Source organism: Chiloscyllium plagiosum, chromosome 2 (genome assembly GCF_004010195.1).
Source record: "Chiloscyllium plagiosum isolate BGI_BamShark_2017 chromosome 2, ASM401019v2, whole genome shotgun sequence".
NCBI classification, from domain to species: Eukaryota; Metazoa; Chordata; class Chondrichthyes; order Orectolobiformes; family Hemiscylliidae; genus Chiloscyllium; species Chiloscyllium plagiosum.
The window spans coordinates 112,211,641-112,233,961 of record NC_057711.1 but is presented as its reverse complement, the minus strand read 5'-3'; the positions used below and the strand labels follow the sequence as shown (position 1 = coordinate 112,233,961).

General features: G+C 42.1%; 1 protein-coding gene across 12 annotated transcripts in view; it reads right to left on the bottom strand.

Annotated features, from left to right (window-relative positions):
* Positions 1–22,321, bottom strand: part of susd1 (sushi domain containing 1) — a 95,214-nt gene that overhangs the window by 28,342 nt on the left and 44,551 nt on the right. For 9 of the 12 annotated variants that reach the window (XM_043715919.1, XM_043715969.1, XM_043716010.1 and 6 more), the window contains 6 exons: positions 19,212–19,391; positions 17,680–17,859; positions 16,613–16,792; positions 11,434–11,628; positions 7,712–7,794; positions 1,183–1,369 (listed from right to left, as the gene is read on the bottom strand). In XM_043715919.1, coding sequence (XP_043571854.1) covers positions 1,183–1,369; positions 7,712–7,794; positions 11,434–11,628; positions 16,613–16,792; positions 17,680–17,859; positions 19,212–19,391 — 1,005 coding nt within the window. The remainder of the gene's footprint in view (positions 1–1,182; positions 1,370–7,711; positions 7,795–11,433; positions 11,629–16,612; positions 16,793–17,679; positions 17,860–19,211; positions 19,392–22,321) is intronic. The other 3 variants (XM_043715935.1, XM_043715989.1, XM_043715999.1) reach the window with 3 other exon arrangements.

Genomic DNA, 22,321 nt, shown 5'->3' with positions numbered 1-22,321 from the left:
TCTTCTCAGTATAAAGTATAAGAAATACAAATTCCAAATGACAACCTTCCTTTAGCCAAGGGCCTGCAGTCGCTCCATGCTGGGCTTTCCCCAAGAAGACTCTAGTTCTCTCCTTGCCCCCATGCTGGGTTCGGTCTCCTGCCTCCCCAATTTCCCAGCCACACCTGGTTCGATTCCCTCTGCCCCCCACTCTGCACTGGGCTTGATCTCCTCCCCTAACACATGCTGGGCTCCATCTCCCTCCCCCTTGCACTGGGCTCGCTCTCTTGATCCAGTGTCTCCATGCTGACATCTTGCCATCAACCGCTCCACCACAAGCTACCTGAACCTTGCTCTGGTGCTGCTCCAGGCCCCCGGCTGCTGAAACGATGGCACCAACTGCCAGAATTCTGCCCGGGTGTGCCTACCGCCTGGTGGCCGACTGCCAAAGTCCCAGCTCTGGGCCCAAAGCCACTGCCATTGCCAGTGCCGGAGCACTGGTTCTCAATCTGTACATTAAGGGGAGGGAAAATGTCTATCTGACAGGATATTCTGTAAGATGCTTTGAAGCAGCAAGATTTGGGCAAAAGCTTAGGACGGTTCTCATTCATTAGAAAGTATTTCTCACATTTAACCTTCACAAAAATAAACATTGAATCTTTTGCTGTTCTATACAGATTTACTGATCTCATACCAAGGCTCATAACTGAACTTGGGTTCTACTTATTTGAAGATCTGTTACAGGGTTGTTCAGTGTACAGATGTGTTGGAGATGTTCAGCAACTATTATATAGGAAAACATTACTGTACCACCACCATGACATGCTGCAAGCTGAATCATGCAATGACTGGTTGTCACATGCTCTATGCCCTGATTAATTGCTGATTCGCTTGCTCAGTCTTAAAGTGAAATGACAACACAATCCTTAAATATCTTATTACCTCAGACTATGAGACTACAAACAGATTTGAATACAAAAGTATTAGTGTTTTTTAAATAGAGTGCTGTCAGTCTGTTGGGCAGCACACATTAGTAAGCTGCAGGTCAATGTTGTAATTTTTCATAGGGTTTTGTCTAAATTTAATGTACAGAGTGTGGAATGTGACCATTCATGCGGGAGAGCATCAGAACAGTCAATCTAGAGTTAAGAAAGGCAAAATGCACCATTACGAATGTCTCGACCATTGAAGTTAGTTACTCACCAGTGACTGCTGTTGATAATTGTATGGAAGCAGAATGCTGCAGTGATAGAGCAGTGACGTTCACTGTATAGTTAGTGCCTGGTTGCAGGTCCAAACACACAACTGGGGTGTCATCTGCTGTGCTATAATTAAATGAGCTCTCAGAAAAGAATTCTCTTTGGTAGGCTCTCTGTCCTTGTATCTGAAACTAGGAAGAAAATAATTATTTGTTCTAATGAACCTGTCGAAAGCAAACAGATATTGTATAATAATGCACTGTCTAAAGAAACCAGGGATTGGTGGGAACAGGATTCCAGGAGAACAGACTGGCAGGGCAATGAGACAATCATCTTCACTTCAGCCAAGAATGATGGGAGTTACCAGATACTGCTATATAAATGATAGCCCTATGCATTAAGTAAAAACTGATGAAAATAAACTGGATGGTGACTTGAAAAAATAACATTTTTTATTCATTCACAGGATGAGAGTGTCGCTGGCTGCATCAGCATTTAGTACCCATCCCTAATTGCCTTTAAGGAGGTGGTGTTGAGCTGCCATCTTGAACTGCTACAGTCCATGGTGATAGCTGCACCCACAATGCTGTTTGGGAGGAAGTTCCAGGATTTTGACCGGTGATAGTGAAGCAACAGTGATATATTTCCAAGTCAGGGTGGTGTGTGGGCTGAGGGGTGAGGTACCCATGTATCTGCTGTCTTTGGCCTTCTAGTGTTGGAGGCCATGGATTTGGAAGAAGTTATCTAAGGAGCCTTGGTGAATAGATAGTATACACTGCTGCTACTAATTGTCAATGATAAAGACAGTTGTTGTTGAAGGAGTGCCAACCAAATTGGGCTGCTTTGTCCTGGATGGTGTTGAGCTTCTGGAATGTTGTTGGAGTTGCACTCATCTACAAGTATTATAAGCAAAGTAATAAATCACAAAAGGAAACCTGTGATCCCAGGGATCTAATGCAGGATTATTGTGCCAAAGTTTTAAAAACTCTTGAAATATATTTTGTTTGCAGAATCGCTCTTACTTAAGGATTAAAACTCAAACGATCATTTTCACTGGTAAGACTTTCCTGTTAAAACAACTTACAAATTATTAAGAGAACTATTATTATGGCAAGGGAAACTGTCTCTGAAGGATTTTAATACAGAAGAGACTGGCAGAGACGATTGAAATTACTTTGGCAGGTACTTAGCTTGATATGAATAATGTAGCATTAACCAGTAGCAAAAATCCTGATTCATCAATGGGCTTTTTTAATCATGTGGCTATACACTCAAACCCTCTCACAGATAACCTCTCTTGTCAGGTTATCCATCCCCAACTTTCTAAAGCGTCCTTTCTCATTGATCACAGTGGATATCGCAAAGTAGCATAGCACAATCTGACTTGAAATGTTATCTCCTTTTCCCTCTCCTCAGATACTGTCATAACCGCTGAGTTTCTCCAGCATTCTTTGTATTTATTTCAATTCCCCAGCATCTGTAGTATTTTGCTGTTATTGTTACGCTATAGTATTGATTTAGGAATCCAATGCTTTGGACTAACCGAGAGTTCAAATTCTACCACAACAGAGTGTGAACTATGATGCATCTTATGAAACGAAATGGGAGTTTAAACTATTAATGTGGTAGCAGTGATTGTAAAACTGCTGCTTCTCGTAAAGACCATTTGATTCATTAATCCACTTTAGGGAAAGAAATCTGCAGTCCTTATCCAGTCTGGCCCACATATGACAACGTGATTGACTCTTAACAGGCCTTTGAAATGGCCGAGCATGCTACCCAGTTGCAGTTCACCACCATTTTCTAAAGGGCAGCAAGTGCTGTCCTAGGCAGTAATGTCCACATTCTGTGAATTAATTAAGAAGAGGAGTGATCACCTAGTTTTATTTTTAAAATGTAACCCATTTTTCTAGTCAACCTGTTCAGAGTTGTTATTACACACCACTGGAGCAAGTAGTAATTGAACCTGGGCCTCCCAGTCAAGGGGTAGGGACACTACCACTGCACCACAAGAGGGTCCCCTAAGTGGTCACTAAGTTTTTTTGTTTAACCTATTTTTCTAATCAGTGTGTTCAGACATGTTATTACACACCAGTAGAGCAAGTGGGACTTGAACCCCGGTCTCCTAGTCCACGGATAGGGACACGACCAGTGCATCACAGGAAGGCCCTCTAAGTGGTCACCTTTTAATGCTCTGTATCAATTAGTTTCACTTTTATTAAGTATCATAGGTATTTCTTACATTTAGTGCACTGAAAACTAGTTTCATGCAACTGAAAATCAGACAAGCAAACTCTGACTGACAACTGAAATAGGTGCTGCAGAGATATGTGGAAGAATCTTTGGAAGGGTGCTTCCCCAAGCTGCCATCAGAAAAGCCAGGGCAGGATGCACCCCATTGGTTAGGATGTCCCCACCATCACTTAACATTCCAATCGGTTAGAAACCATAAGATGTAGGAGCAGAAAGAGGCCATTCAGCCCAATATGTCTGCTCTGCCATTCAGTGAGACCATGGATGCTCTGACAATCCTCAATTCCAGTTTCTTTCCCTTTCCCTATAACCCTTCATTCTGTCACTGATTAAATGACTGTGTTGAACATATTTACTTACTCAGCCTCAAAAGCCTGTTGCAGTCAAGAATTCCACAGAGTCACTACCCTCAGAGATGAAATTCCTCCTCATATCTGTCTTAAATGTGAAAAGCCTTATTGTGAGAATATGCCCTCTGGACCTAGACTCTCCCACAAAGGGAAACAACCTTTCTGCGCTGACGCTGTTAGGTCCCCTAAGAATCTTTTGTCTGTTTCAAAAAGGCTGCCTCTCATTATCCCAACCAGTACAGATCCAACCTACTCAACTTCTCCTCATTAGACAATCTCTCCATACCTGGCATCAGCCTAGTGAACTTGGCTCCAATGTCCAAGTATGTCATTCCTGAGTTAAGGGGCCCACAGCTATTCAGAGCATTCTAGCTCTGGTCTGACTGCTGCCCTGCAGAGTCTCAGCAAAACCTCCCCACGTGAATCCTCCATTCTCTTTGAAAATAAGGCCAACATTCCATTTGTCTTCCCCATTACCTGTCGAACTTTTTCATTATTTGGGGTCAAGGTCTCCCATTCAATTTATCTTGTCCATGCCAGCCCAATTAGAATTATCCAGGCTAACCTCACTTTCCAACTTGGCCTGTAGTCTTGTAGGTTTTCGTACTTCAAGAGCACATCCAAGTGATTGTCAAACATTGATTCAATTTTTCCCAGAAAACATTAGCAATTGCTGAGGCGGGATGGGGTTGGTGGTGGGAGGATTGTGTGAGATTCATTGGAAGATGTTTTTAAAAGCACACAGCATGTCTGCTGAACTGGATTCTGAATTTTGAGGGAATAATTAAAGCAATATGTAGCCATGCTGTACATGGATTCTTTGCATGGACACATTTTTTTAAATTAAGATTCCCTAGTGTGGAAACAGGCCCTTCGGCCCAACAAGTCCATACCGACCCTCCAAAGAGTAACCCACCCAGATCCATTTCCCTCTGACTAATGCACCTAACACTATGGGCAATTTAGCATAGCCAGTTCACCTGACCTGCATATCTTTTGTGATTGTGGGAGGAAACCCATGCAGACGCAGGGAGAATGTGCAAGTTCCACACAGACAGTCGCCCGAGGCTCGAATTGAACCGGGTCCTTGGCGCTGTGAGGCAACAGTGCTAACCACTGAGCCACCGTGCCACCCCTAAAAGTGGGAAGTGATGAAGACAATGGCTTCAGTCATTCCACTGTTTAATCACAGGAAACTGTGGCTGACCTATGCTTGGATATTGGACAGTGCAGATTTGAAACTTAGGAGCAGGACATGATTGACATGCATGATCCTATGTCCAATAAATAATGATGTCAAGGGGCAGCAGTTTTAACAATTCAATACAAGAAGATGACGAGGACAGTAGAGAAAGAGAGAGAGAGAGAAAGAAAGAGAAAGAGAATATATGATATAAATAAAACATTTGTTTAGTTTGGCATCCCATTCAAAGTTACATTAACCATCACTCACTCTGTGGAATCTTGAAATGTTTTATTCTTGGAAAGAATTGGGAGGATGGTGCATTCTCCAGGACACAATAAATCAATATTCAGAAGGATATCAATTCTATATTTGTAGGCACATTAGCAGCAACTTTAATGTATACTAATTGCCCCAATTAAAATCACTCCAGAAAGCTAAGGCTGATATTTAGAGTCATAGAGATGTACAGCACGGAAGCAGACCCTTCGGTCCAACCTGACCATGCCAACCAGATATCCAAACCCAATCTAGTCCCACCTGCCAGCACACGGCCCATATCCCTCCAAACCCTTCCTATTCATATACCCATCCAAATGCCTCTTAAATGTTGCAATTATACCAGCCTCCACCACTTCCTCTACAGTTCATTCCATACACGTACCACCCTCTGTGTGAAAGGTTGCCCAGTAGGTCTCTTTTATATCTTTCCCCTCTCACCCTAAACCTATGCCCTCCAGTTCTGGACTCCCCGACCCCAGGGAAAAGATTTTGCCTATTTACCCTATCCATGCCCCTCATAATTTTGTAAACTTCTATAAGATCACCCCTGAGCCTCCGACGCTCCAGGGAAAACAGCCCCAGCCTGTTCAGCCTCTCCCTATAGCTCAAATCTTCCAACCTTGGCATCATCCTTGTAAATCTTTTCTGAACCCTTTCAAGTTTCACAACATCTTTCCAATAGGACGGAGACCAGAATTACATGCAATATTCCAACAGTGGCCAAACCAATGTCCTGTACAGCCGCAAATTGACCTCCCAACTCTTATACTCAATACTCTGACCAATAAAGGAAAGTATATCAAATGCCTTCTTCATTATCCTATCTACCTGTGACTCTACTTTCAAGGAGCTATGAACCTGCACTCCAAGGTCTCTTTGTTACCATTAAGTGTTTAGATCCTGCTAAGATTTGCTTTCCCAAAATGCAGCACCTCGCATTTATCTAAATTAAACTCCATCTGCCACTTCTCAGCCCACTGGCCCATCTGATCAAGATCCCATTGTAATCGAGGTAACCGTCTTCGCTGTCCACTACACCTCCAATTTTGGTGTCATCTGCAAACTTACTAACTATACCTCTTATGCTCACATCCAAATCATTTATAAAAATGACAAAAAGTAGTGGACCCAGCACCGATCCTTGTGGCATCGGCCTCCAGACTTAAAAACAACCCTCCACTACAACCCTCTGTCTTCTACCTTTAGCCAGTTCTGTATCCAAATGGCTAGTTTTCCTGTATTCCATGAGATCTAACCTTGCTAATCAGTCTCCCATGGGGGAACCTTGTCGAACGCCTTACTGAAGTCCATATGGATCACATCAACTACTCTGCTCTCATTAATCCTCTTTGTTACTTCTTTAAAAACCTCAATCAAGTTTGTGAGACATGATTTCCCATGCAGAAAGCTATGTTGATTATCCCTAATCAGTCCTTGCCTTTCCAAATACATGTAAAGCCTGTCCCTCAGATTCCCTCCAACAACTTGTCTACCACCGATGTCAGACTCACTGGTCTATAGTTCCCTGGCTATTCTTATCACCTTTCTTAAATAGTGGCACCACGTTAGCCAACCTCCAGTCTTCTGGCACCTCATCTATGACTATCGGGCGGCACAGTGGTTAGCACTGCTGCCTCATAGCGCCAGAGACCAGGGTTCAATTCCCACCTCAGGCGACCCTGTGTGGAGTTCGCACATTCTCCCCGTGTCTGCGTGGGTTTCCTCCGGGTGCTCCGGTTTCCTCCCACAGTCCAAAAATGTGCAGGTTAGGTGAATTGGCCATGATAAATTGCACGTAGTGTTAGGTGAAGGGGTAAATGTAGGAGAATGGGTCTGGGTGGGTTACGCTTCAGCGGGCCGGTGTGGACTTGTTGGGCCGAAGGGCCTGTTTCCACACTGTAAGTAATCTAATCTAATCTAAATATCTCAGCAAGAGACCCAGCAATCACTTCCCTAGTGATTCAAAGCTGTTTAGTGATCCTGTGGATGGAACTTGGCTCAATCCTGTGTGATCCAGAAAGGAAATTATTGAAACTGAAAGGTTTCATTCTTGATAGTTGTAAATTGTTTCTACAGGTCCTTCAAACCTTCCTCCACTTAAGCTCACTAACTCTGCTCTGCCTCTTTCAATCCAATTTTTCTCTCTCTTTCTGTATCAGATTTGATTCGACTTCACCTTATTTCCTTCTCTGCCATTCCACTGTTTCTCAATCCTGAAATCTGCATCAGTTAAGATTGATCCACAACTCAATAAAATCCCAGGATGTCGATCAAGGTATGTTGTCACCTGCCCAGTTTTTCAGCAACTTGTATCATCTGCAGTAATTGGAATTGCAAAGTTTAGGGGGGTGTAAGAAATCCACTTACTGTGCTCATTGAGACACTCTCCTCCTGATAAAATTCAAGGGCACTTAATCTAAAACATTCACAGGACAGACACCAAAGTATTTTGCTTTCTCACTTACTAAATATATGTCCTCAGATCTGGATCCAGTGCTGTCCCTTCTCCACTTCAAGCAGGATTCATTAAACAGTATAAAATCACTAGCTATGAAGGACAAAAGAAGATCCACAGTGTAACTTATTTCAACCCAAATTACTGTATATAACATAACCTGGAAGGTGATAGACGTTAAACTCTCTGCAAACCTGTATTATAGGCCAGCTACAGAATTCTGCATTGGATTATAACATAGTCTAGAATATCATCTTCAAGGAATTATATTATTATTGGCAGTTTAGTGTCAGTTCAATTAATTAACCATAATTATCAACATAAAACAGTTGAAGAAATCAACAATTGAACACAATTATTAAGGAATGGATTATATTCAGTAACCAATTTTTGTTTTGCATTATTTTCCTGAGACAGAATTGAAGTGGTGATCGACATTTAAATTCCAAAATAAAAGATTCTTTAATTTTGTAACATTTCTAAATGCTTACATTTTCCATGACTTCAACCAGATATAGCAGCCATTAAGTTACAATTACCTTAATGGTTGTATTGATTAAAGCAAAGAGAAGCAATTGGCCCTTCCTTTCACTTCCTAACTTAGCCAAAGTGTAACCTTAGATGATCTGTTTAAATTGTCTCAATAATGTTTCTCTGACATCTTGCATATTTGGCAAAAACATCATTAGATTCTCAATAATTCTTTTAATGTGCTTCACTAAAACAAATTGGATTGTGGCTTATGACTGGTTCAGTCTCTTTCTGACAATAACAAGCTCAAGTCTTCCTAGAACTCAAGAGCTACTGTCAAACACAGTTCAAAAGGAGGAACTCATAAGGTCAGAGATCAGCTGCAAACCAATGCCTCCAGTTCTATAATGAGAACGATGGTGAAATTGTCATCATCCACTGCCATTACTTCACCAAATCTGACAGAAATGTCAGGTGACTGGTTCCTTCAATGCATAATCAAGTAGAAGTCACTGAACTGATGAAAACCTTCACCCTTAAAACCTTTAGAGTGGTATTTAATATTGACAACAGGGAGATTTGTCACTTTGTTGAGGAAAGGCCACCATATTAAGTGTCCATCAGGTACCCAGCTGGCCAGAGATGGCCTTCACTGGAATATAGGATTCTAGTCCCATGAATCCCAACCGAGAGAGCTGTCTGCCAGTCAGATGTGGTGTGACAGCAACAACTGGCAATGTCAACACCAAAGGCCCAGGATTGCTGAGAATCCCAGGTCATTGGTAGCAGGATAAGTGTATCAGGGAGGATATCATCACTGAGGACAGAACAGAAATGGGGGGGTTCAGAGGTGAAGCTACCAGGGTGGCACTCAGTGGGGCCTCCCTGATACCAGAACCTCAATCAGATACTGGAGTCTATTAAACAAGAAGTTCCCCTACCCCACATATCCCCAAACCACTTTCCTGACAAACAAACCCTTGCCAGACTTCCCCTATGGTGAGTCTCTGTCCTTTTTTAACTAGGATCGAACAGGAACAATGCCCATGAGTCTTCCTGCCCCTTATTTAATTAAGAAAAGGCAGGAAAATGGTGAGGGTCCTATCCTACACTTTCTAAGCCAACGGTCCCACTTCCAGACTGCCACTGGGGATGCTTTAAATTCCAGCCTTTGTCTCCCTCTAAAAGTCTTTGAAAAATGTATGCATTTCATACTTTTTTAATAGAATCCTAAAATTCCTTCAGTGAGGAAGCAGGCCATTAGCCCAGCAAATGCACATAGACCGTCCAAAAAGCATCCCACCCAGATCCACCCCCTACCCTATCCACGTAACCCTGCATTTCCCCTGGCTAGTCCACCTAGCCTGCACCATCCCTGGACATGATGAGCAATTTAGCATGGCAAATCCACCTAGCCTGTACCTCTTTGGATTGTGGCAGGAAACCAGAGCACCATGCAGGCTATTGGTAGCAGGTAACCCATGCAGACGTGGGGAAAATGTGCAAACTCCGCACAGACAGTTGTCCAAGGGAGGAATCAAACCCAGGTGCTGTGAGGCAACAGTGCTAACCACTGAGCCACCGCGCCACCCTATATTGAGGTACTATGATAAGAAATTCCTTGCATTTAAAAATGCTGTTTAAAGAGTTACGGTTCTTGATCCAATCATTTATTCCCTGTCTGAAAATTTAAATTGAAAGCAAATTAATACTTGCTTTTAACGCCTTGGTTTGCTGTGTGAATATCTAAAGTTGATTGATTGCTTACCAATATCATTGCTACTGCACCAGATTTATGTTATCATCACCTGAGGGGGAAGTCATTGCTAAATATCTGTGGGTAGCCTTTGTCAGCGGAAGTGGATAGCACAGTTGTTTTGTCATAGGCTATAAAATTCAGGGCAGTGAAAGATGGCAAGAATGGTGCTTATAAGTTGTGTGCTTTCACGAGATTGACGAGCATTACCACTCCCTTCCCGTTCAGAATGAAACAGTGAACAGCTGGAATCAAACTAGTGGAGTCAAAGGTCAACTGCACTCATAGGAATATTGGGAAGCAACATAGAGAGCCTTACAAGGAGCTGACTCAGAGAATAGAGTAGCTTGTGATGGAGGACAAGATTAGAGTGGTGCTGGAAATGCACAGTAGGTCAGGCGACATCCGAGGAGCAGGAAAATCGACGTTTTGGGCAGGAGCCCTTCATCAGTTTCCTGCACCACTCTAATCTTGACTCTAATCTCCAGCATCTGCAGTCCTCACTTTCGCCTAGTGATGGAGAACAGCCAGCTCAACGATCTGACCATGGGATGGACAGACGCACATTGACTAAACACAGGAAAAGTCCACCACAGCGGGACAGCAAGATGTTGGCCACAGTGAGTAATAGACTTGTGCAGTTTGGAGGTCTTTACCAAGATGGGAAATAAAAACACGTGCTGACAGGGACCCTCATCAGTTTGCCCATCCAAAAGTACAAAGGTTTATGAGAGCCAGGAGAGAGGCATTCCTGGCCAGGAACCAGCCATGCTGAGAAGCTGCTGTCCTAATTTATCAATATGTTCACCTTCCAAGGAAGCTATCCTGGAGCACACACCTTCTATGCATCTTCCAAACCAACAGTGAACATTGTTGGATATGGATGCCTCAGGCACAAGAGAACTTGGAGGAGGAGGGAGGCAGGAGTTGAACCAAAACTTGAAATCATTCACAAGTTTATAAGTTTATTGGAACATGTTGGAAAGAACAATTAACTATATGTTTACTCTAATAATAGGATTTGAGAATGTCCATAAGGCTCTATATCACAATAACTTCTGATTGCATGGAACCAAAGTGTGTAATGGTCCAAAAACAGTTTTTCATACCATCTCTTGTATGTAGTTGACATTTAATAAAGTTTATTGACATTCACTGACATAGGCGTTGACTACCTTCTGTCAACAACACTGACATGATCTGATCGCAATACTGAGATCTGTTCAAAATATTTCTGTTCTATTAGAACTCCAGGGCTATCGAAGAACACTCAAGTTAAACTTGCTCTGTGCAATATTCATAACAAATGCATTTGTATCCATTTGTGTCAGATTTCTCATTTGTTATAATACAATTGGATAAACAGCTTTCTTTCAGTAGCAAACAGAAGCTCAAATGAGTTGCATCAAGGTATTCATTAAGAGTATGTCAATGCAAAATTTTAGTCCCGACTTTTTTATTAAATGGAAATCATAGCAATGGTGTTAAATTTAAAAGAAAATTACCTTTGCACAGCAATGTTACATCTTGCCATTGTCCTCTTTCTGTGCAGACAGATGTATTCTTTCCTGACAAAGTATAAAATCCATCCCTGCAGCTATAGTGGACAATGCTCCCACGTCTTGTACTATGGTACTGGAGCAGATCTGCATGTGGGACAACTGGTGGGCTCCCACAGTCAATATCTGCAAAAGATAAATCTTACAACAGTCCCAGCTCAGTCAGGGTTTCTTCAGTTGCACTGCATATTTTCACCCATTACAGTCGACCATATCCCAATTCTAATATCGCAATCCAGGAGAAAAAACATGGGGACAATTAAAAAGAAAAGCATTTTTTATAAAAATTTTGTATCCACACTTTTGTATAATGGTTCTAAAAGATATTTGAGGCGAAGAAGAAAATGTCCTTTGTCTGGGTAGATCTATTGGACATTGGATGTTATGTTAGCACCTTCAGGAATTGTTCAATCAGAGATGGCAATCTTCAGTGTCGTGTAGCAGAGGCAAGATGATAAATCGGTAACAATTGTAACTACAATGTCAGAAAAAATGGGTCAAATCATTCTTTTATTTGGGAGCTAGGGCTGGGTGGAGAGCAAAAATGGAAGCAAAGTATAGTTTCTGTGACAAACAAAGAGAGAAAATTAGCATTTGTGCAACTGAATTGTAGGATAAGGCGCATTCAGAGTATTAGTGCTCAGGTGAAGGCCTCCACCCATTTTAATTTTCACCTTGACAATTGCCAATGATTGCATGTGTTTCTCTTGCCAACCGTCACCCCCTTTATAACTGATCCCACCTTTGACCCACCAATATATGTCTTCACTTTCAGCAGACCAAATCCATATTGAGTTATAATGTGTACCGGCAGAGGAGTTGATAATCAGAGGACACGTATTTATAGCAAATGGCAGAAGGATCAGAAGTGTCATGAGGAAATTTTTTTTATGCTGTGAGTTTGTGATTTGCAATGTCTTGCCTGAAAAGGAGGTGGAAGCAGATGCAATGGCAACAATTAAAACGTTGAGTTAATCAAACACTTAAGACATAAAATTTATAGGGCTGTGGGAGTGGAATCATTTGATAACTCTGTCAAAGAGCTGGCACACATGTTTTAGGCCAAATGACCACTTTCTCAACTGTATCACTTAGACTCCATAGAATAATAGAGATCTGCAGCAGCACAGAAAAAGGTCCTCCAGTCCATCCTGTCCACGCTGGTCAAAACCAACCAGCTAACTATTCGAATCCCGTTTCCCAGCACTTCACTCATAGCCTTGTATGCCTTGGTATCTCCAGTGTACATCAAAATACTTGTTAAATGCTCCTAGGCTTTCTGCTTCTACCATCCTCACAGACAGTGAGTTCCACATTCCCACCACCCTCTGGGTAAAAACATACTCCCTCACATCCTCTCTAAACCTTCCATTCCTTTTCCATAAATCTATGACCCTGAACACTGATCCCTCCATCAAAGGGAAAAGTTTCTTCATGTCTACCATGGCTATGTCCCTCGATCTTTTTTTTTTTTTAAAATGTCAAATCATATCCCTGTCAATTTCTCGTGCTCTAAGGGAAACAACCCTAATCCATCCAATCTCTCATCATAGCTGAAACTGTCCAACCCAGACAACATCCTAGTAAATTTCCTCTGCACCCTCTCCAGTGCTATCACATGCCTCCTATAATATGGATTCCAGAACTGCGTACAATAGTCTAGCTGTGGCCTAACCAACATTCTATGCAGTTCCAGCATCACTTCCATGCCCTTAAACTCTACGCCTTGATGAACCAAGGCTAGTATCTTATAAGCCTCAACTATTTTACCCAGCTAAGCTGATACCTGAACTGGTGTAAAGGCACACCAAGGCCTTTCCAATCCTTAGTGCTTCCCAGTGACCTGCCTTTCATCAAGAATTCCCTTTCCTTGTTTGTTCTGACCAAATGCATTACTCTCCATGTTCAGCCATTTCTGTAACATTCTAATATCTCACCCCCTTGCTGATATGCATGGTTGCATGACAGGGAGAAGCAGAATACTACAAGCTTGGGCCTGATGGGAGTTAGCTCACTGACAGATTTGGTAGTGCATTGTTTTGGCAGGATATGGGCTGAATGCTTGTATCATCTTGCCATATATATCACACTGATAGTCACGTCTTGTTTAAAAGATGTTTTATCAAGTTGCTGTCTTCTGCGGCACTACAACGCTGATTTAAACATCGTCACATTATGAATTGTTGCATAAAGACATACAGGTTTTCACAACTTTACTTAGAACTGCTCTACAGTTATTTTGAAGTGTAGTCAATTGTTATATAGGAAACATGGCAGTCAACTAGTGAACAGACACGTTTACAAACAATCTGATAATAACATCATAATCCTAGTGAATATTGGTCAGGTGCTGGGGGATCTCCTATTGTCTTCTACAAAGTGCCGAGTGAGCAATATTATGCTGCAACTATACAAAAAGCTAATGCGGCCACACTTGGAATATTGTGTACAGTTCTGGTCACCATATTTCAGGAAGGATGTGGAAGCATTGGAAAAGGTGCAGAGGAGATTTACCAGGATGTTGTCTGGTCTGGAAGGAAGGTCTTCTGAGGAAAGGCTGAGACACTTAGGTCTGTTCTGATTGGAAAGAAGGCGGCTAAGAGGGGATTTGATAGAGACATACAAGATGATCAGAGTAGGGTAGACAGTGAAATCTTTTTGGCTGAGAGACTTGGGTCTGTTCTCATTGGAAAGAATAAGGCTAAGAGGGGATTTGATAGAGACATACAAGATGATCAGAGGATTAGATAGGGTAGACAGTGAAATCTTTTTCCTAGGATGATGACGTCAGCTTGTACGAGGGGGCATAACTACAAAATGAGGGGTGATAGATTTAAGACAGATGTCAGAGTCAGGTTCTTTACTCGGAGAGTGGTAAGGGTGTGGAATGCCCTACCTGCCAATGTAGTTAACTCAGCCACATTAGGGAGATTTAAACAATCCTTGGATAAGCCCATAGATGATAATGGGATAGTGTAGGGGGACGAGCTGGGAATAGTTCACACGTTGGCACAACATCGAGGGCTGAAGGGCCTGCTCTGCATTGTATTGTTCTATGTTCTATCTCTTACATCAATCTGAGAGGGTGGACAGATACTCATGTGAAAGATGGTGCCTGAAATATTGCAACATGTCCTGTTTACTGAACTGAGTGTCAGCTTGGTGCTTGGGACAAAATCTCTGGACTGTGAACTAGAGTCATAGAGGTCTACAACATGGAAACAAGCCCTTCAGCCCAACTTGCCCATGCCACACATGCTTTCACAATTAATCTAGTCCCATTTGCCAGCATTTGGTCCATATCCCTCCACACCTATCCCATTCATGTAGCTGTCTATTTCTTAAATGACAACATTGTACTGGCTTCCACCACTATCTGTAGCAGCCTGTTCCTGACACTTACCAACCTCTGTGAAAAGATTATCCCTCTGGATTCCTTTGTATCTCTCCCGTCTCACCTCTAGTTTTAGACTCCCCTACCATGAGGAAAAGCTATTGGCTATCTATCTTATCGATGCCTCTCTGGATGTTATACGCCTCTATAAAGGTCACCCTTCAGTCTCTTATCCCTCACGGAGAGAAGTCCCAGCCTATGCAACCTCGCCTTGTGACTCAAACCTTCCAGTCCGGGTAGCATCCTAGTAAACCTTTCCTGCACTCTTTCCAGTTTAATAATATCCTTTCAAAAGTAGGCCGACCATAATTCAGAAATTTATAGGAACACAGAACCATAGGAAATAGGAGCAGGAAGTGGCCATCTCCATATTTCTTGCTACCTTTAATATCTAGAAATTGATCACGCTTAGTATTGATCATTCTGAGTGACTGAGTTTCCACAGCCCTCCAGGATTAGGAATTCCTCAGTCTGGGAGGCCCGTCCCTTATTCTGAGACCTGATCTGTCCCAGCCAGTGGAAACATCCTTCCTGCACCTATTCTGCCAGGCCCTAAAGATGATTGTCAGTTTCAATGAGGTCACCAACCATTCATCTAAACTCAAGAGAATACAGGCCCAGTCTCCTCAATCTTTCCTCACAAAACAATCCTTCCTTCCCAGTGATCAGTTTGGTGAATCTCCACTACACTTCCTCTCTCTGGCAAGTAAATCGATTCTTGGGTAAGGAAGCCAAAACCTTATACAATACTTCACGTGCAGGCTTGCCAATTCTCTATATAATTGCAGTGCGATTCTTCACTTCTATGCACAATCCTCAGTTTTTCACAGACAGGAGGGTGTTAGCCACTGAACTAAGGCTGACAATTACAGTCCTACTGCAACAGCATGTAAAAAGGCTCTACAGCTGACCCACCTTGATGATCATTCAAAATATGTATCAACAAGATTCTAGATCGTGTATAGTCAAGTCAAATAAAATGCTAGTTATGACTCAGACACTCAAAAATTATTCTGCAGCTGACTGATATTCTGGATTAAACTAAAGGTTATCAGCCCACAAGCTGCCTCAACATCTGGGTTGTTCTCAACAACACCTGTTGGGCCAAATGGCCTGTTTCCACCAAAAAATACAAAATCAGGGGTGCACAAAGGCTAAAATTGGAGGAGCACAGAACCTGTGCTTAAAGGAGATGTGTAAAAAAAAATCCACCACTAACAATTAACCATAAGGCAAAGATTCATGTCATCATGAAATGTTGAGAAACAATTTTATTTGCTCAATGTTCACCAACATATCATGTACAACACATTTTATGATTATGATTATGATTACATTACAGTGTGGAAACAGGCCCTTCGGCCCAACAAGTCCACACCGACCCGCCAAAGCGCAACCCACCCATACCCCTACATTTACCCCATTCCTAACACTACAGGCAATTTAGCATGGCCAATTCACCTGACCTGCACATCTTTGGACGGTGGGAGGAAACCGGAGCACCCGGAGGAAACCCACGCAGACACGGGGAGAACGTGCAAACTCCACACAGTCAGTCGCCTGAGGCGGGAATTGAACCCGGGTCTCTGGCGCTGTGAGGCAGCAGTGCTAACCGCTGTGCCACCGTGCCGCCCATGATTTTATCATGAACTATAATGCATTAAGAATATTGTGTCCCCTCAATCAACCATTTGCTTTTTGTTTGTTTTATGCAAACAGATCCTTAATTACCTGTACAAGTGAAATTAGCTCCTTCCCATTGTCCTTGGGCAGAACACATCAATGTGCCATTTCCTCCTTCGCTTATATAACCAGCCTTGCAAACATACTGGACTTTGCTTCTATACACTGTTCCTCTCACTAATGGTGGTTGTGCATTTGTTACGTGAGTTGGGATCCCACAATCTACAGCTGTAGAGAAAAAAACAAAATGAATTATAATCAACACTTTAGGAAATGATACTTCATTATTCTGAGCAACTACACTTATTTTAAAACTCTCATCCTAGTTTACAAATCCCTCAGTGTCTCCTCTCTAACTCTCTAAGCCCCAATATCCCACCAGATCACTGCGCTCCTCCAATTCTGGTTTCTTGTGTGCATTCCCCATTTCTTTCACTCCAGCCATGCCTTCAACTGTAGAGGCCCCATGCTCTGGAATTCCTTTTCTTAACCTCTTCACCTCATTACCTTCCTTAGGTCCCTTTACCTCCCTCTTGAATCAAGCTTTCAGTCACAGTGCTATATGAATGCACAGTCCCTTACTTTCACAGTGCTATATGAATGCAAATTATTGCTATGGTTGCATCATCTTTTCATATTGAACTGGATTTACTTGTTAAAATAACGGTATGTTAATGACTAAAAATATGCAAATTGACCAGCAAGTTCAAGGGATTAAGGGACATGCCATAAATTGCCTTAGGTGAGTGCATTACAAGGAAAGGAGCTGCCACCATCTCTGGTGGAGCTGCCGGCAATGAGGTGCAAACAGCCTCTGTTTGACCAATAGCTCTCAGCAGGAGGGACTTCCAATATTGGAGTCCTGAATCCTGGACAGGGCCCAAAGGTGCCCACATAAATGCCCATATAATAGTTCCCCAACCTGTGGTGGAGATCTCTTGGGTCAACTAAATCCCACCCCAAGATTTTCCTCAGATCAATGCCACCTTGAGTATCTGAAACATTAGGCAAGTGTTGAACAGGATTTGTGAAGGATCAATAAAAGCAGGGACTGCTGAGACATATTGTTTTCCACTTGTCTGAGTCAGGCTTAGAAAACATTCGGGAACACCAACCTTCACATTCCAGGTTTGCCCCTTCCCACTGTCCCTGGGCAGAGCAGACTGATGTGTCATTTCCTCTCACCGGGACATAGCCAACCTGGCACTGGTAGACGACTGTACTTCCATAGGTTGTATTAACTTTTGGATAGGACAATGCATTCAGTAAAGCTGGTGGTGATCCACAGTCAACAGCTGAGGAGAGACAAGTGCAAGTTAGCTTAATTTACTTTTCCGGGTATTGATGAAATTCAGATTAACAGAAGGTGGAATGTCCAAATCAGATCTATGCAACACCAAGCAAAACACACCCACAAAAAGACATGAATATCCAAGTCCGTATCCTCGGTTGAGGGTAAATCTTGACCAGAGAGAATCTCACTACTTTTGATTGGAAAGAATCAGGACATTCTAAATATCCAACTGAACTGTTTGCCAGATCCTCATTTGAATGTTCCCCCTCAAAGAACATCTCCAATACTAGAGCACAGAGTCAAGAGTAGGCTACTCAGCTCCTCAAGACAGCTTCTTCGAATACAAATAAATTGCATTAAGAATTGCATTGTGTGGAACAGAATTCCTTTTCTATCAATATTTTTCATGACAAAATAGCATGTAAAGTGATTAATGATGAACTATTTGAATGCTGAAACCAATTCAAAATAAAATACTCCAAATATTTACTAAGAACATAATGACTGACAAAGCAAAGTGTATATTTGTTCAGTGGTTTTCCCATTCAATAAGATCTGTAATACAAATCCATGCACCTGCCATATCCCTTGACAGCTTGGCAATGAAAAAAACTATTCATTGAAGATTTAAAATTTTTAAATGACAGTACCATTGACTGCTTTTTGTATGAGAGAGTCCAACACCTTTCCCAAGTTATGCTTGTAGAGATGTTCCCTTTTACCTCTCTTCTGGATGATCCAGCACTGATTTTAAAGTCACATCCCCTTGTCCTAGAAACCTCCACCACTGGAAAATGTTTCTCTCTATCCATGTTATTGATTCATTACAATTCGTTACTAAAAACCTCAATCAAATAAACCCTCAACTTCATGTATTCCACAGTAAATAAAATTAGATGATGTTCCTTCTGCTTCACTGATCTGATCCCCACAGCTCTGGTAGCATACTAATAAATTGGTGAAATGATCAACATAGCCTCCTTAAAATGCAGATTCCAAAACTGTGCATAGTACTTCAAAGTGAACTCTAACCTGGGCTTTGTACAGAGGTGGAAAACCTATTGTCACCATATCTCCAACTCTCTCGTTATAAATGCCCCACTCCATTAGATCAGATTCTCATTTGGCCAACAAGCCTACCAGCTAGATATGGAAGTCCTGCAAATGAGAACATCAGATTTCCTGCATGGAAATGCAATGAGTGAATACAATAAAATGAATGAATGATGGGATTATATTGAGGTTTGATTCAGGTGAAAGAGAAAGTTGGTGCAAGGAAAACCTTGATGCAGTCAGTGCAGGAATATCATTTCCATGTTCAATGTATGTTTGGTAATACTCTAAAACACTGACCTTCACATTCCAGGTTTGCTCCTTCCCACTGCCCCTGGACAGAACAGACTGATGCATTGTTTCCTCTCACATGAAAATAGCCAACCTGGCACTGGTACATCACTGTATGACCATAGGTTGTGTTGACTGGTGGGTAGGACACTGTATTCACAAAACCTTGCGGTGAACCACAGTCAACAGCTGAGGAGAAACAAACACAAATTAGTTTGATTTAAATAATTTGTGTATTGTTACATTTCTAACAAACAGAAGCTGGATTCTCCAAACCATCTTCACTCCATTCCAACTAATTTGCACAAAATTGTTGGAATCTTTCATGAAAGAGGATGTAGCAGTGTTCTTTGAAAATCTCAATGCAATCAGACAACGGCAAAATAGTTTTGTGAAAGGGAAATCACGTTTTACTAACGTAATGGAAGTTTTTCAAGGAATTAACAAGCAGTGCAGATAAAGGGAAATCTGTGGATGTGCTGAACTAAAATTTCCAGAAAGTATTGACAAGGTGTTGTGATATTTACCTTAATTACCACTACTAGCACCTTAGCACACCTGGCCCATGAACAGCTTTCTAACAGAGTACTGTCTGAGGTAGCTTGCTGCCACCAATTCGCTAGTTAGTTTAGGATATCTGGTCAGCATGGACGAGTTGGACCGAAGGGTCTGTTTCCGTGCTGTACATCTCTATGACTCTGTGACTATAATTAGTCTATGCCTATCTAATCATCAATGATTGATAATTGTAGCATTTTCAAACAACTTTCAAATAAGTGAAGTGACTTGGAACTGAGATGAGGAGAATCTTTTTTGACTTAAAGGGTAGAGAACCTTTGGAAACCTCAACCCCAACGAGCTGTTTTTGAGTATATTTAAAGTAGAAATTGACACATTTCTAAGAATCAATGACAGAAAAGGATATGGGGACCATGTGTGCAAAAACTTTGATTAGGATGATGAACCATTATTGTATTGAATGGTGGAGAAAACTCAATGGACTGAATGGCCTCCTCCTGCTCATATTCCCATATTTCTACTGGGTGCCCAGGTAAATGAATCACAAGAAGTTAGTATGCAGATACAGCAAGTGATTAGGGAGATAAATTGAACATTGTGATTTATTACAAGGGGAATAAAATATAAAAGTGAAGGGTGCTTCCTACACAAGTGGCGAGACCAAAGGCAGAAATTTATGGGGCCCCTGAAGGAATGTTGTCAGACAGCTGACAGACTTATAAGAAGCTTAACCTGTTGCCATGAAATGCCATTAGTGCAGAGTTGACTTCTGCCTCTCACTGGGATGGAGCACCACTGAAATAACTCCAAAGATGTTTGTATGCCTTCCCCAAGTCACCCTTTACTTACACGCGGAGTGTCCTTGACTCTAGCACAGCCTCCTCAGAGTCAGCACCCAGACTGTCAGAATCTCTGACAGTCCTATTTAGATTTGTCAGACAGGGCTGGCTGATTGTTCAGCTAGCTGACCACGTTACAATCACTACAGCTACTCTCAGGAAGTACCCAATCCGACCAGTCAGTAACTCCATCAATCCTGGCAGTGCCAGAGGTCAGTAGTGGAGGTTGCCGCTATTGCAACATGCCAGAATGAAGATCCTGGTGAAATCCTAGACCCAGATAAGTAAGAGGCATTGGACAGGGAGGGCTTGGTGGTATTATGGAGGGGTGTGAGGAGAATGGAGGGAGTAGTTTTAAAATCCATGTGGAAAGTGAAAGCACCATCACATTGGGATTGTCCCCAAAAGAGCACTTCCAAAGATACTATCCCATTTCCTTTTTGGACTTTTTAAAACCTTGTAACAAAATAACAGACTGCCCAATCCCATTAATCATAGATAGATGGTATAGCCTCATCAGCCAGGCCATCTGTTCATCTGCATTGCAGCCATAGGCCTAGCTGCCTCCATACGCAGTCAACTCATCTCCATCAGTCACCACTTTGCTGGAGTGAAAATAACGTGTACACGGGTCTTCAGATAGTGATTGGTTTGCTGAATCTGGAAATCCTTCTCACTCAGAGTGCTGACACTCTAGAAAGTGGAATATGGTTGAGGTGAACAGTATATATGCATTTAACAGAGAGCAACATACTTACACAAGGGAGAAGGAACAGCTATACATAGAGAGCTACACGAGGAGAGGTGAGAGGAGGTTCAAGTGAAGTATAAGAATCAGCATGGACAAGGGCTGATAGAATATATGGTGCAGAAGCATGTCAATATAATCCAATGGAAAAAAATCACAATGCAATTTTGCCTGGGAAATTATTGCCATGTAGATTCAGTTTACAAATGTATTGTCTTTGATTAAAGTGGCAGATGGAGTTTAATTTAGATAAATGCAAGGTTTGCATTTTGGGAAAGCAAATCTTAGCAGGACTTATACAATTAATGGTAAGGTCCTGGGAAGTGCTGATAAACAAAGAGAACTTGGAGTGCTGGTTCATAGCTCCTTGAAATTGGAGTCGCAGGTAGATAGGATAGTGAAGGTATACTTTTGGTATACTTTCCTTTATTAGTCAAAGTATTGAGTACAGGAGTTGGGAGGTCATGTTGCATTTGTACAGGACATTGGTTAGGCCACTGTTGGAATAGTGTGTGCCATTCTGGTCTCCTTCCTATTGGAAAGATGTTGTGAAACTTGAAAGGGCTCAGAAAAGATTTACAAGAATGTTGCCAGGGTTGGAGGATTTGAGCTACAGGGTGAGGTTAAACAGGCTAGGGCTGTATTCCCTGGAGCATCAGAGGTTGAGGGGTGACCTTATAGAGGTTTATAAAATCATGACGGCATGGATAGGATAAACAGACAAAGTCTCTTCCATGGGGTGGGAGAGTCCAGAACTATAAGACCATAAGACATAGGAGCGGAAGTAAGGCCATTCGGCCCATTGAGTCCACTCCGCCATTCAATCATGGCTGATGGGCATTTCAACTCCACTGACCCGCATTCTCCCCGTAGCCCTTAATTCCTTGTGACATCAAGAATTTACCAATCTCTGCCTTGAAGACATTTAGCGTCCCAGCCTCCACTGCACTCTGCGGCAATGAATTCCACAGGCCCACCACTCTCTGGCTGAAGAAATGTCTCCGCATTTTTGT